General features: G+C 31.7%; 1 protein-coding gene across 1 annotated transcript; it reads right to left on the reverse strand.

The window, feature by feature from the left end:
* Positions 1–1,085: 1,085 nt before the first annotated feature.
* LOC149531143 (uncharacterized) lies at positions 1,086–1,901 on the reverse strand. The gene is made up of 2 exons (XM_089811025.1): positions 1,565–1,901; positions 1,086–1,470 (listed from the first exon to the last, which is right to left on the reverse strand). The coding sequence occupies exons 1-2, from the start codon at positions 1,818–1,820 to the stop codon at positions 1,268–1,270; spliced, it is 459 nt and encodes a 152-aa protein (XP_089667151.1). The 5' UTR covers positions 1,821–1,901; the 3' UTR covers positions 1,086–1,267.
* Between the last annotated feature and the right edge of the window lie 14,770 nt (positions 1,902–16,671).

The raw sequence follows: 16,671 nt of genomic DNA on the forward strand, positions 1-16,671 counted from the left end.
GTATTCATATGTTCATTAGAATACTTCCCACACAGCTTCTAGAAATGAATAAACTTTATTCTATGAAAAAATAATTTGCATGTATAAAATTGACATATAGAGATAGCTAAGGGTACCTACCATTTCTTGATTGATGATGAATGTTGTGGTTAAAGTTGAATCTTCAGTTCCTTATCTCTATAAGTATGTTATCATATCTCTGTTACCTATAGGAAGAAAGAGAAATGCTTAAATTAGATATTCAAGTGATATGAACTAAGAAATAGGTTAAAACAATAATATCTGGTGCAAAACATCAATATTTAATGTGAATAAAAAATATGCAATATCTATGTTCAATTTGGAAAAACATGCAAACTCAAAATTGTTGTATGCAATCCAAAATCCATCTTCTTATTCAAAATTGTAAGAATATATACAATTATAGAAAAATAAAAGTCATCGATGCCATAAGAATTTTAATTGAATAAATTAAATTATACAAATTTTTAAAAATAGGAATTTATTTATCCCAACTTGGTATAGCCATAAATTTTGTCTCATTGCTCCAAATTAAAAATAAATTGCACTATTTGAAGGGAAAAAAAAGGAAAAAAACAAGAAAAATTAAGAATCTAGTTATACTTTGTAATAACATGAGCCTTTGATTGTCCAATTTTAGAGACCAATCAAATTCTTAACTTTAGATTTTGACTAGATGCCCTGTGAAAATGCCATTTATTAGAATAAAAAACATGCTAAAAACATATGAAATTTATTTTTATTATTTGATATATTTCAGAATGATACATAACAATTTTATTTATTGATACATTTTATTATTTTTATTATTTTGTTAAAGAATACATAACAATTTTATATATTGAAGGTGGACATTTAGTATCTATATTTATCACATTTTTTAATATTATGTATTTTACAATAATAGTGATCTACAACATGTACGTTATGTGTGTGCTCATCTCACACCCATCTATAGTGAGAATATAATACAATGGAAAAAAAAAAAAAATGCATTCATAAACAATTAAGAAATTGGAAAGGAAAGATTAATATAAATTATTAAAACTAGAATGGGCAATAAGTTGATGAATAAGTAGATGCCATCTTATATTTTATTTATTTAGATATAGGTAATAGATATAGTAAGGAAGAAATATGACACGACATGACATATAAGAGTTGGTATACATGGGAGTGGAGATATAAGAGGTTGAAGGACTGTAGAAGCACAGAGAGGGAAAAGATGGCAAGTGTCTATCTTTTCTTAGCAGTCGCAGCCCAAGTCCTCCTTAATCTTGAGGATCAACTTGTCTAGCTCGGCCAGGCGTGCTGCATCGTTGGCAAAAAGGTAGAGAACGAAGTGCACGACTTCGGTGATCTTATCATCAACAGTCAATAAGAGAGCAGCTTCTCTGCCTTCAGCACTCAACTCCACTCCTTCGTACATGGCTGGATTGAACGAGCCATCTGCACATATATTTGTAAGTTCACCTCTCAGCTTTGAGTATATTAATGGAGATGAAGCAGAGAGAAGAGAGAATATAATATGAAAGTTGTTTACCTGAGGGCCTTGATGCGGTTGTTTTGAGAAGCAGCATCTCGCTCATGTTGGTCATGGCCTTGTAGCCTTGTTCAATTTCATAGTTATACCCAGACCCCTTCACCCATCCATCCAAGAGGCGGAGAATACTCCACGTCTCGAGGACTCCTTGGCTTTTGATCTCTTCAAGATTGTTCTTCACTTCCTCCACACTCGCCAAACGCCACTCTCCTGATACCAACAGGTTTGCATCCCTCGACGCCCTCTGGAATTCCATGCCTTTCAACACACTTTTCACCAACCAATTAACTCACTGATATCATCAGGTTTGCCTTTCCCCTTGTATTCGCTGGAAGGGAATTTATAGACGTGATCACCCTGCCTTTCACATCATTTTTGCTGTAAGGGGATTTCACATGGCCTAATTATCTGAATTAGGTACGCTTGTTTTCATTCAAATGTGACAGTGCCAACTGCATCTACGCGAAAAGAGTTAAATTAAAAAAGATGAAACTTCACATTTCATACATTTCACATGGATGTATATAAAAAATATGAAGGTACATTTGTTTCCATTCAAATGTGACGTGCATCTTATCTTATCTTTCGTCTAACAGGCCAAAACACTATTTGATCATATTACAAAATGGGGAAGAAATATTTGGGATCTAGTCACAAAAATTTGAAATAAAAAAAATATGTCATATTCATTTTCCTACAAATACAACTCATCAAAAATTATTCTCAATTTGAATTTTACTAAAGATAAAAAATGGTACCTAATTGAGAAAATTCTCATAAAAAATAAAAGATTGCAAAAAATCTATAATATATATTCTAAAAATATTTTTAAAAAAATTGTATAATAGTATGTTATTAAACCTAAATGCAAACATTATAAATGTTTATGGTTACCGTGATAGAAATTTTTACATAATTTTGTTGTCATCTCAATCACTCAAAGATAAAAGGCATACATTTATTTGTATTATATATTCTTTGTGCAAAAAGGAAAATTCTATCAAATGAGAATTCAATTAATGTAAGAGTTTAGAAAAGCGATATTTTCTTGAGTTCATTCTAGTCTTAATATAAATTAAAGTAGAGGAAAGGAATAAAATTTTGCTTAAAGAAAATGCTTTATTTATTCATATGTTCATCAATATACTTCTTAGACAATTTATCAAAATGACTAAACTATACTCAATGAAAAATTAATGTGCAAATACAAAAATGATATATAGAAAGCTAAGGTGACCTCCCATTTGTTGATTGATGATGAATATAGTGGTTGGAGTTGAATCTTTAGCTCCTTATCTCTATAAGTGTCTTGTCATATATCTATTACTTACAGGAAGAGAGAAAGGTTTTTTGGAGACGAGGGTGGTCTAAATTATTAAATCGGTTATAACAACAATATGTGGTATGAATAAAAAGCATGCAATATCTATGTTCAATTTAGAAAAACTTACAAACTCAAAAGAGTTCTATGGAATCTAAAACTCTTTTTTTTTTTCAAAACTGTAAAAGCATATATTTAATTGTAGAAAATCAAAAGTCACCAAAGTCATAAGAATTAGAAATGAATATCTAGGTGTAATAAATAAAAAATTTAAATTTTTAAAAATGGGAATTTATTTACCCCAGGTCATAACTTTTGACATTGTTCTCAATATTTAAAATACTTTTCACCATTGGAAAGAAGAAATAAGGATCTTGTTTTAGTTCCTAAAATAGTGAGCCTTTAATTGTAAAATTTTAGTGTCCAATAAAAGTCTCAACTTTATATTTTAACCAATAGACCTCTAAAAATGTCATTAACAAGAACCTAAAATATACTTTAAAAAATCTTTTAATCTTTTGATTCATTTGAGTTTAATTTCCTTAAACACTCTATGTCATTCCTCTCCCCTTGAGAGAAAATGGACCCCATTTCACTAAGCTTCTTCAATAGATGAGGGAATTGCTCTCTCTCTCTCTCTCTCTCTCTCTCTCTCTCTCTCTCTCTATGTGTGTGTGTGTGTGTGTGTGTGTGTCTGTGTACCCTTCTCTCTATCCTCTCTCTCTCTCTCTCTCTCTCTCTCTCTCTCTCATGCACACACATCCTATATGATTCTTTCTATTTTTCCCTCTCACTCCCTCTCTTTTTCTCTCCATTGTATCCTCTCTATCTACTTCTCTCTCTACATCATATCCACTCCCTCTATTCCCATCATATCCCCCATCTCTCATCCTATTCCTTTCTCTCTATTACACCATCTTACTCCCTATCTTTGTCTCACCATCCTATCCCTTTTATCTCTCCACTACTCCCTCTCACTCTCTCTCTCTCTCTCTCTCTCTCTCTCTCTCTCTCTCTCTCTCTCTCTCCCCCTCTCCCTTCCCATATTATCTCCTTCTCTCCATTATTCCATTTTACTCCCTCCCTTTATCAAGTATGTTAACCTTCTTAATAGAATTTAATAATAAATAAATATAAGTAAATATATAATATAACATGGAATAATATAAATTAACAAAATCTAATGAAAAGTGATGAGATATTTAACAAATAGGCACAACTCATTACAATTAAGATATACAAGGGAAGAGAGTTTATTTTAGAGAGGGGGAAAAAAGGATAACACATGAGTTCAAGAAGGAAAAATGGAAGTGGAAAGTAATATGAAGAAAATAAGGAAGTGAATTTATTAAAAGGTATTAATGATATTGAAAGTATGCAAACCTTCAAAAAGGCCATAATTATGAATAGTTGCAACTCTTCAAAATTGTTGTAATTATAACATATTGGGAATTTTCCAAAGGATTTTTTTTTGTTGTCAATATGGCTAGGTAAGATGAGTTAGGGTTATCATTTATGGAAACATATATTTTAGGATGTATTAACAAAATATAATATTGAAAGTTCTATAGTCAGAGATAGGAAATTTTTTAGACAGTTTCAATGGTAGTGCAAAGATTATTTTTGGTATAGAAAAGGCTACAAAGATATTTTTCATGAGTAAACTTAAGGGAAATTATATTAGATTTTCATGATGATGTACCTAAGTGCACAAGTCAGTAGGGAGAGTATGACCAAAGTTACAGGCTAAATACCATTAAAGGTAGTGTGCACAATAGAATAGAGTACATCGAGAAAAGAGGTATAAAGTATTAAAGAATTATATTGCTCATGAAATAATTACTTATATTTCTAGTAATGACATCTTAGATGTTTACCCTAAGTCCATGTAACATTTTTTTTCATTTTGATGACTGCACAAGATGTTTGTGAAAGGAAATGGTATAAGTAAAGAGTTACTTTATGCAAAGTGTTCTGAAGTGCAATATGTGATATATCTGCGAATGCGATATATATATATATATATATATATATATATATATATATATATATATATATATATATATATATATATATATATATATATATATATATGTATGAAAGCTATGTATATGACATGTAAATTTATATGAGAGATTTGTGATGAAAATTATGATGTTAGATTAGGCTATGCAATGTATGATAGTCAACAACAAAGAGGTTTTTGTACCTATCTCTTTTTTATAAAGGCACTATATTGTATAGTTACATATTAGAGTAGTGCACTCTTATTTCATATAGTTGTAATTGTAATACCAACTCCTAACAGGGTTGATTCTTTTAATAGGTTCTAGTCCTCTAACAAGGACTGAGACACTATATGTAATTCATCGACTCCTAACAAGGTCAATCTCCTTAATAGGATTCTTTTATATATAATGGATCATTTTTTTGGTACCACCCCCACTAAGGCTTTCCCTTGGCCATAGTTTCCCTAGTTAACAAATAATGGTGTTATGAGTTATCTTTATGTATGGTTATATTTAATGTTCAACATTATTGGTTTAATTTCTTATGCATGTTACAAAGTAATCAATAATATCTAGTTGTGGAAAAATGTTTGTAGAATACTAATTCAACCCCCCACCCCAACACCACTAATTATTATCTATTTCTAATAATTGGTACAAGAGCCTAGTTACTCAGAAGAGGTTTAACAGCTTGAGTAAGATCCCTATGGATATGGAATAGTTAAAGAGAAATCTTGAAGAAGCCCTTTAAAAAATTGATCTTCTTACATAATAAAAAGATAACCTAAAAGATAGGTATGAAGATGAAAAAGATTACATTGGTAAACTAAAAGATCAAATTGACTACCTAAAATTGAGAAAGGACTCAAAAGAGAAGATTAGTGAAAGTGATGAAATAGAAACCCTCAAGAAAGAAAATGAGATCTTGAAACATGAGTTGAAAATAGTTGAACTTGAGTTAAGTCTTAAGAAGGATGATAGTAAGATTCAACTAGATTTGAAATCTTAGAATACAAACCTAAGATTTCAACTGACTCAAATAAAATTTGAATCGGGTACATTTGTTCCCATTCAAATGTAACATGCATCTTATCTTATCTCTATTTTCATTCATTCAAATGTGATGTGCATGTTTTTGGGCCTCATTATAAACATCTAACTCATTGTTTTTATTCATTCAAACATGATGTGCATGTGATGTTCAATTTTTCCTTTTCACCACCATATTTTGATATACATTCATTTTTCCATCTACAAACCCTAATCTTAAAATAATTATTGCGTACATCTCACATGAATGTAAATCACAAAGATGAAGGTACCAACTAAGTCCACATGGAGATTGAGAAATATTGTGAAATCAAACACATGGTGGTCCATTATCCACATTTTCTATAAAGAAAATTAAAAGCACTAATGTACATTTGACATGGTCCCCACTTACAATATCACTCCTCACTTCTTCTATCATTTTCAAAACATACATTAAAATCTAAGTAACAACGTGATGATGTAAAATTTGAATATCTCTAAGAGTGGGTTCTATAAATTTTAAATTAAATGGTAGACATCAAAAGAGGTAAAATGTGAAAATTCTTGATGCAAGAACTAGTGGCCAACATATGAAGAATCCATGTCCTAGAGATAGCTTTTGTATAGAGCTTCCTTAGAAAATGCTTGCATTATCTATTGTCCAAAATTAAAGGACAATGTATTGTTAGAGAAGTATATCATACCATAATGATATTGCAAAAAAAGAACTCAAAACTAATGTTATAAAATAACATTATTAAAAATGAATCCATAGACATAAATAGCAATAAAATAGACACAAACTCACCAATGACAAAAAAATGCTTACAAATAAGCATAGAACCATACCTAATTTTTGGCAAACAAAAAGAAATGAATGACATGCTACCCAATGGTTAAGATTTTTGTAATAGACTCCTAAACCAAATCCAATATTATTAATTATGATGAACAATTACTAGAATGCTTGATTCCATTCAAAACTCAACCATTAGAAAAACCCAAAGTGATATCTAATTGATGGTGGTTCTTGTACTAGTAAATTTGATCTAATATAGATTCTTAAAATAAGAGAATTAAATTTTGTATTGTAATATGTTAGTAAGTTTGAATCCAAAAATTGTGAAGTTCATTATAAGAAAGATAATGACAATAATCAAAATCATTTGCACCATTGGAAAGAAATACTAAGACTCTAGTTTTAGTCCCTAAAATAGTGATCGTTTAGGTGCCCAATTTTAAGGACCAATAAAAGTATCAACTTTTTATCTTAACCAAAAGACCTTTGAATATGCAACTTACTAGAACCTAGAATAATAATAATAAAAAATTATGAGCTTTTTAAAAATTTAAAAAAAGAATTACATTTCAATTTGATGTCTCTAGACATTGTAGATCATAGGGATCGATATTAAATTTTTAATGAAATCAATACAAGCCCAGTTATATTACACAGTGTATACATTTAGGGAGGAAAGTAAAAGAACATTTTAAAATTTTTCTTTCTTTCTAACATACATTTATTCACACTATAGGTATATTTATGATTAGAATGAGTATTTTAATTTAATTTCATAAGCATCATACCAAATGGAGTGAAATGTACTCCCTCAAGGGTAGAGACTAAGGTGTTCTCCTATAAAAGTGTGAAAAGAGTATTATTTTTACTAGATCTTAGTTATATTTAGTAGCTATGCATCATTCATCGTTGTGCATTCATGGATCCATTTTCATTAAAAAAAATTATTAAATATAACTAAGATAACATAAATGATGTTCACTTCATTAAAAAGTCCTCAAGACAATCATAGCAGCAACATGGCCCACAAAAAGCACAAGAAATTTGTTCATTTTCATTGAAATTTGGTAAAGAGACATGCAATAAATTCCTTGTACAATGTTGTGCTTGAATAAATAGTGGGCTTCAAGAAAATAAAGTTACAAACTTTAAGAAAAATAAATCTCTAAAAAACCGTTAGTTTTTTTTTGACCAGTTAACAACCATAGCCTTTGATTATATTTTTAAACAAATAAAGATACATCATAATTATCTCTATTCAAATGGGCACTGGTAGAGAAGAATGAAGAAAAAAACCTCCAATCTTGCCTAGGACTGTAGTCCTTTATTACAATATAAAAGGGGCATACCCCAATTTTAAATTTGAATTTTATTACAAAGGAGCGAACAAGAGCCCTAAGCTACATTTTGACAGTTTTGATTGGGCCAATCCAATTATAATCCTATTATGAGAGAACCACTCTAACCAGAGTTTTAAATTCTTAGTGGGCATCCCTTCTTTCCTATTTTATTTGAAACTCACATGCCTTACTATTCTACTAAATAGTAGATTGCTTAAGAAGAAATTGTTAGTATCATTTATTAAGAGTAATTTGAAAAAGGCTTACTTGATTAGATGTTAACACGCATTTCTAACCCATAATCAGTTTAAAAAATTGATCATTTCCAAATTTGATTGAAAAATACACTTAGTCCTAACATTTTCTTAGTCCTAACATTCTTTAGTCCTAACATTCTTTAATAAATTTAGATATCATCATAAAATTAGAATCCTACTAAAGACTAGGTTTTAATTTAACATTCTAAATTCCATAGAGAAATTAATTCTAACATAATTGCATAGGGGATACAAACTAGAAATGCCTTAAAAGAAGTCCTATTATTGGATTTTTCTTTCTTGATTTGGTTTTGGTTATATTATAGAGAAACTTAATTACGTGTTAAATGTTATTTAGTTTATTAGTCCTTATTTGTATGGTCCTAATCTAAAATATCTACAATCCCTACTATAATCATAGTCCTAATTTTTGACTCAAGCGAGGACCTTCCCTAGCTTGTTTGAATTAGAAAAAATACACCATTCAGAATAGCAAACCTTCTTAAAATGTATGTTTCTACTTTAGTTTTGATTAGGATTTCTCTACAATATATAGTATAGAGATTTCAAAAAAACATTAACAAACAGTGAATAACTACATATTTTCTTCATTTGTTTTTATTTTTAGTTATTGAAGAACTAAGCTCATTACCTCTATAATTGTTGAGAGACTGCACAACTGAACAAGATAGAAGGGAAAATAAAGAGCCTCACAAGCATCAAAGTTTCAAAGTGACAGATAATCAATATAAATAAAGTCCACAAATACAGAAGTACCATTTTTATATTATAAGTGGGTAAATTTCATATTGTTTAAATTCATGAAAGATATACTACCCTATATGAAAACCATCATCAGAAAAAGGGACTAGGATGCAAAGTGGATAACCAATATCTACAATCCTTCCATGCTCTATAATAAGCTAGATACAAAATACAAAAATACAAGATGAGAATCCAGATAGAGACCCATTAAAACATAGGGAAAGGCAACCAAACTACTAGACCAGAATGGAAATAAAAGGCTTACATATTTCCACAAGAAAATAGAGGGGAAAAAATAGGGGACACCCCCAACAAACCCTATTGGAAGCTAAACTGATAACTAGTCACCAATGCAGTGCAAGAAAGCCCACCTAGCCCAGACACCTACTTCCAATAAACCATAATGATCTCTGATATGTCATTGGGCTTCTCAATGTGGAAGTTAGGTAGGAATTCAAATGCATTTTTCTCTTTGTTGGATTTGTCCATGTTAGGGGTTCAAAAATTCAAAGGCCTTAGGTTGTCCAGAATCACTCCTAGATGAATATAAGCCTTAAAAATGTTTAGGTAGTCTTTACTGTCATCTTCAACAATCCCTCTCCATCAAAGGAGGAACTGAATGTTGGCCTCCATTTTTAACCATTCCTTGTAGAAAGCCAAGTTCTCATGAATGACTAGGGAAGGACACCGAATCGCTACAAACAAATTAGGACTTCTAGGTGGGTGTGCCATGTACCTTTCTAGAAGGGGAATCCTAAGCTTCTTGTCGATGTTTTTTATGACTTCCTCTAGCCCCTTTCAGCAAATTGGGTCAAAAATATTGCAACAGTTCCTAATCATAGACCACTGCTCCACCCTAGCTCTAGCCAAACAACCAAAAATGTCCCAATAATATCACTATTGGTCTACCATGTATAATCATTGTTTAAAGTACCTTCACCAATGGCCCAACTAACTATGATGCTGGTCATATCATCAACAAGCTTCAAAATTCTGCTCGATCTCTCAACCTTTACATTTTTTGTAGAATTCCATCGTCTGTACCTCTGTGGTATTATAAAGACTGATATTAGAATCCATCAAAAAGGTTAAATTCACTCAAATTGATAGAGATGGAAAAAGACAGTGAATGTATAGATTGGAAAAAGCTGTCAAAGAAGGTCCTAGAAAAACCTAGAGGTGGTGATGTCATCCATAAATGATGCCAGCAAGGGCTAAGGCATGAAGGAAGCCAATGGTCATCTGATGATGGAAAACTAGAGATGATTACCAATGATACTATCATGGGATCTTATAGAACAAAAAACATGACTAGGACCAATTTAAGGGGATGGATAAACAGCTAAGCCAGAAGATTAAGCAAGGATAGAAAAAGCAGATAAACTAAATAGAGATTAATGAAGGAGCTATAAAAATAGCTATTATAAGGGCCTAAATACTAATACTCCATTTCCCCAATGATAACAAGCCTACAAAAACTATGATTATACAAACATAGTGTAATAGGGAGATGAAAAAGAATTATTCCAATTTTATATGGGGTGGAATTATATTACTAATTGAATAATTTAAGGTTGAAAGTGGGGATTAAAATTGCAAAATCTAGATACCTAAGGAAGTTATAAAAAAAAAACCTTCAGTGCCCTTGATAGCTAGCTAGTCTACCATCTTATTTCCTTCTTGATAAATATGTAGAATTTGAGTGTCTATGAAACAGTCCAAGATTTTGAGGACTACTTCTAATTTTGAATTAAGGACCTATATTGGAGTAGTGTGTTTCCTAATGGAATTAAGGAATATATGAGAGATGCCTACAATAATGACCTTTGATACTCCTAAAACACTAGCGGAAGGGTACCTGAGGGAGAAACCAAGTAACCAAAACTCAACTAAAACATAGTCCAAGGATAACTGACAATTGTAAAGGTTTTAATGAAGAGCATTATTACCTTGGTAAAAAGTGGTGAAGTGACTCAAGGCTTATAATAAGATTACCAATATCTAATAACTAGAAAAGTTTTGCCATCAACCCCCTCATTTTGCAATTGGTCTACCTTCTTATTACCTTCTCGAAAAATGTGATAAATTTGAATATCTACAAACCTATCAAGAATATTGAGAACCTGTTCTAATTTTGAATTCAAGACTTAGTTGGGCATAGCTCTTTTCCTTATAGCTTTTAATATGATTTTGGAATCTCCTTTAATGATGATTTTGGGTAGTCCTAATTTCAGGCAAAGCTAAAGCCCTTCTTGCAAAGCTTCGAGCTCAACTAAGTTATTAGTGGTTGGGTCAATAGATTTAGCCCTTTTAGCTATCCCATTGCCTAACTCATAGGTAATGATACAATCAATGCCTGCTAGGCCTGGGTTGCCTTCGGATGCTCTGTCAAAATTTAACTTAGATGATCCCTTTGGAGGGGGTGCCCATCTAAAATTTTCCCTTGCCCCTTTGTTCTTCTTTCTATAGGTGAGCGGAGGATTAATAAGCTTACTCCACTTTTTTTGATAAAGCTATCCCAGCTTTAGAATGATCCTTCTTCTTTCTAGGACTTCATGAGATGGGAATTTAATGTCTCAACTATGCTTGCTTCTATTTTATTAACAATCTCTTCTAGCTGCATTTCCTGGTCCTTGAATAATCTCCTGTTTCTTTTCTTCCACAACTCGAACATGAGGATAGATGGGAAAATATTCCAAATTCTACTGTAAACACATTTAAAAATATTAGTGGGCCAACTATTAACAAGATTAACTAAAGAATTTGGGATGGGGGCATGCCATCCTAACATGTGTTTGAACCAATCCCAACAATGTTAGGTGTAAAGACGACTGAATAAGATGTGATTTGTATCTTCATTGTTATGTCTGCATAACACACATCTAGAGGGAACTTCAAAGCCTAGTTTGCAAAATCTGCCAGCCATGAGGATCCTATTTTGGAATGCCAATAACAAAAAGAACCTAGCCTTTGGCAGAGATGAAGGAGCCCAATAGAGTTTGAGTGAGAGTTCCACTTCATCCCATATTTGGGAGTGAATGAGGGCTTTATATCCATTTTTAACACTAGTCATTTTTGATGCTTCCCAAATAAGATTATCTTTCCTCTAATTATTTGATTTTCCTGGTCTTGATGATCTTTTCATATATCTCTTTTGTTGAAGGTTCCAAATCTATATCATCCAAAGAATTCCATACCCAACTAGAAGTACCATTTAGAGTGTTCTTTTTTTTTTGTAATCAGTGACCTTACTTCCCTATAATTTGACTAATTTCTCTTTGAGAACTACATGAATCTCCAAGTTATCTATAGGGGGATGCCCATCCCATGAGTCCTCCCAGAATAAGGCTTCATCCCCCTTACTAATATCCCAAGTGAGATATTTATTCATGAGGGCTCAACACCTAACAATAAAATTCCAACTCTTTGATCCTTTAGGGAGAGTCTTCAACCTAAAATGGAAAAGGGATCCATAGCATTAAGATACTTGTTATACATAATTTTAGCCCACTTCTTATTTCTTTCAACAAAGAGGTGCCATATTAGTTTGGCCCCAAATGCTTCATTTTGGAAAAATAAGTTTTTAATCTCTGTATCTCCAGAATCCTTTGGTTTACAAATGTTTTCCCATGTTATGAGGGCAAGTTTTTTAGAATCCTCATAATCATCCTGGAGGAAGCTTCTAAGAATTGCCTCAAGCTTTTTATTGATATTCTTGGATAGAGGGAGCCAGGATAATGGATAAATTAGAATGGAAGACATAACTGATTTAATCTTGCTTATTTTCTAGCTTTAGAGAGCCATTTATCTTTCCAACTACCTATCCTGATCTCTAATCTATCCAAAATATTTTTCCATACCTTGTTGGATTTGCTAGCTTTTTCTAGATCAATACCCAGGTATTTGTAAGGAAATTCACCCTTCTTATATCCCATGATATGATAGATTTTCTTTTCTATTTTCAGTTTACTATTAATAAAGAAGATTTCAGATTTTGTTGTGTTTACTTTTTGACTTGAAGCTACCATGTATAGTTGAATGATAGACTTGATGTTCAATTCCTCTTTTGTGGTGTTGTCACTAGGCAGAATAGTGTCATCTACAAATTGTTGATGAGTAATATAGGTAATACTTTATGTTACAGTAATACCCTTGATATCCACTTTTCTATAAACATGAAAAAGTGCTCTCCTGAAGGCTTCTACCATAATGATATATAGAAATGGAGAAAGGGGGTCTCCCTGTCTAATACCTCTTGAAGTTTCAAAGAAGCCCTTAGGGATACCATTAATAAGAACTGAGATCTTGGTGGTTGAGATGCACTTATATATGAGGTTGATCCATTGACATGAAATACCAAAAGCTTCTAAGGTTTTTCATAGGAACCTCCAATCCAATATGTCATATGCTTTTAGGATATCTAATTTCATGAACATGCTTTCTCTTTTGTTCTTATATGCTAAATTGATTGCTTTGTTGGATAATAAGTATACCATCTAAGATTGATCTTCTTGGAATAGAACTAGTTTGCTTTTTAGGAATAATTTTAGGGAGTATTAATTTAAGTCTATTTGCTAAAATTTTAGATAAGATTTTATAGATAGTGTTACACAAAGCTATTGGTCTAAAATCCCCTGGATTTTTAGGGTCCTCCTATTTTAGAATCAAAGAAAGAAAAGTGTGGCTAATTTTAGATAGCAACGAACCACCATTTCTTGAATCTTCAATAGCTTTCCAAAGGTCTTCACCAATAATATCCCAACATTTCTGATAGAAAAATGTCTAGAAACCATCTAGACCTGGAGATTTGTCAAGATTCATATTGAATACTACTAGTCTGACTTCTTCCAAGGTGATGGGTTTGTTTAATAATTTATTACCTTCTAGAAATACTACTTTAGGAATGACTTCAATCATTTTTTAGTGGGATATCTTATTGGAGTAGTCATAATTATTTAATGTATACTAAAAGTGATTAACTAAAATCTTGGATATTTTAATTGGATCCTCAGTAATAGTACCTAGGTGATTTTTAATTTTGACTATTTTAATTTTAGCTCTATTGTGGAGAGTGGAGTTATGGAGGAACTTCATGTTCCTATCTCCTTCATCTAGCCATTTTTCTTTTGATTTTTGTCAACAAAAAACTTCTTCTTTAGCCAATATATTTTCTTGTTTGGTAATTAATTCTTTTTCCAAGAGACAATTGTCATTATTCATACCCTTTTTTATTACCTCTAAATATAGCTTCTTCAATCCTTCCTCAATCTCTAGTTTTTCTTTGAAAATATTATTGAAATGATCTTTGTTCCATTTAAGAATGTTTTCTTTAAGCATTTTCATGTTTGAGACAAAGATATACATTTTAGATCCTTTGAAGCTACCTAGATTCCACCAATCTTTAATGCATTTTAGAAAGTTTGAGTGTAAAAACCACATTTTTTCACACTTAAAAGGATTTCTCACTAGTTTAGAAGGTTCACTAAATTCAATTCTAATTGGGCAATGGTCAGATCCAGCTATTAGAAGGATAGAAGAATGGATGTTAGCATTAATTTCACTCAACTCTCCTTTGAGAAAAAACCTATCCAATTTCTCAGTAATATACGAGAAGTCCTTCCTTTTATTGTTCCATGTGTAATTCCCATTATTAAGCAGGATGTTGATTAGATTGTTGAAATTACACCAGTATTTAAAATCTTTAGAAGCTTGGGAGGATTGTTGATTACCTCCATATTTTTCATTAATGTTTTAAAATAGTGTTAAAGTCTCCTCCTAAGAGGATTAGATCATTATTATGATTATTAATGAATAAAATGATTTCATCCCATAAGAGTTTCTTGTCTATATTATAGGTTGGACCATATATGTCCACAAGAATAAATTGAGGATTGGTTTTAATGCTTTTGACTCTACTACTTAACCAATTTTTATTTTAGTTTAAAATAGCAAAAGATACTTTCCTAAGGTTCAAAATGAAGCCTAAATCTTCAGAAGCCCCTCTAGATTCATGTAGTTTAATATTCCAGCTACCTATCATCTTTTCTAACTTGATTTCTTCTTCCTTATTTAACTTGGTTTCCTGTAATAGAATAATTTCATATTCAAATAATTTGAATTTTTTTTTTGATAGTCTATTCTTGCTAGGGGCATTTAAGCCCCTAACATTCCAAGTAGTGATCTTCATGTTTCCTTGGGAAGGATCTTCCTCTTCCATATGTTAAATAATTGAATGGTCTTTTGCTGCTCTCTAGCCCGTCTATCTGCTTCTCTGACTTCCTTAAGGGATTTTCTACCTCTTTTAGATTTCACCTTACCATACTTAGAGAAATTAAATCCTTCCTAATTCATCTCGATACCCATCTATTGTATATTCTTCTAAGCACTTAATACAATTTTGGATTGATTAGCTCTTTTACCTTCCATGTCGTCACTTTCTAGTTCTTATGAAATTTGTTCTACAATGCTTAGCTGGTTATTTGTGGATTTGTCCTTTGTAGATGTTAGCTTCCTGAAACCATTCCCCTTGAAGTCCTTACCTTTCATTATCTTTGGAACATCTTTGATTATCTATAAAGCTTCCTTGTCTTTATCATCACCTTCTATCTTTAATAAATCTCTTTTTAGATCTTTGTAGGTATAATTATCTTCTCCTAATTTTAAGACTCTTTATATTGAGCTTGTTGAGATAATGGGTGTTGCACACATTGCATAATATTGTTATTTTATTATTTTATTTTTTATTATGTAATTTTGTACCTAGATGGACGTGCAACATTTAAAGATTTCCATGGAATATTCTTGATGAGTTGTATTGTAACATTGTGATAATATTTTATGTAATTATTTAATATTGGGGAAAAGAATTAAATGCCCAATATTAAACGTGGGGTTAGTGGGTTAGGTAGCACATGGTTTTAGCACATGGTTTATGTAATACCACTTAGTGGTTTTGTGGGACTTGCTACTATATAAGCAGCCACAAGGGTAGTTGTTGTAGATAGAGAGTGACAAGGAGAAGACAAAAGGCAAGAGTCGAGCGAGACAAGGCTTGACAGGTTAGCCAAGGGAGCATTTGTGAAGCTTGAAAGCATGGCATGGGATGTGTGAATTCATGCTTGTTCACATAGTTTGCTCGGTTGTGGCTATGGCCATGAAGGCTTCCATGGTTGTATGGCAATGGTATTTTTGCTGAATAATACATGATGATGGATGCTCTTGGAGGCTGGGTTTTTTTCCCTCAATGAGGGTTTCCCAGGGTATATCTTGTGTCACATTTAATGGGTATGTTGTCTATTCTCTTGCATGTGAATTTTAATTCCGTGTTTATTTCAGATCTATTATGGGTTATGTGGAAACGGTTATATTCTTTATTGCCAAGTTTCCTTACAAGTGGTATCAGAGCTATGGTTTTATTATTGTAACCCTAGATTGAATCCATGGGAATGCATGAGAGGATAAAAGAAAGGGCAAGATATATGAATGATTTATTGTAGATCTGAGGTTTTTGGATTTGCTGTTATGATGGGATGTTAAGGCATGTGAAATTGTTGGAGAAAAGGATTTTTTTGGATGTTTCATTTA

This window comes from Cupressus sempervirens, chromosome 11 (genome assembly GCF_028749045.1).
Source record: "Cupressus sempervirens isolate cs-2001-9-10 chromosome 11, ASM2874904v1, whole genome shotgun sequence".
NCBI classification, from domain to species: Eukaryota; Viridiplantae; Streptophyta; class Pinopsida; order Cupressales; family Cupressaceae; genus Cupressus; species Cupressus sempervirens.

What these genes read in the sequence shown, in the direction of transcription:
- LOC149531143 (XM_089811025.1), bottom strand. Translation starts at nt 1,820, where the DNA reads ATGGAATTCCAGAGGGCGTCGAGGGATGCAAACCTGTTGGTATCAGGA. An exon ending in AACCGCATCAAGGCCCTCAG is followed by an intron (nt 1,471 to 1,564) that starts GTAAACAACTTT and finishes ATATATGTGCAG; the next exon opens with ATGGCTCGTTCAATCCAGCC.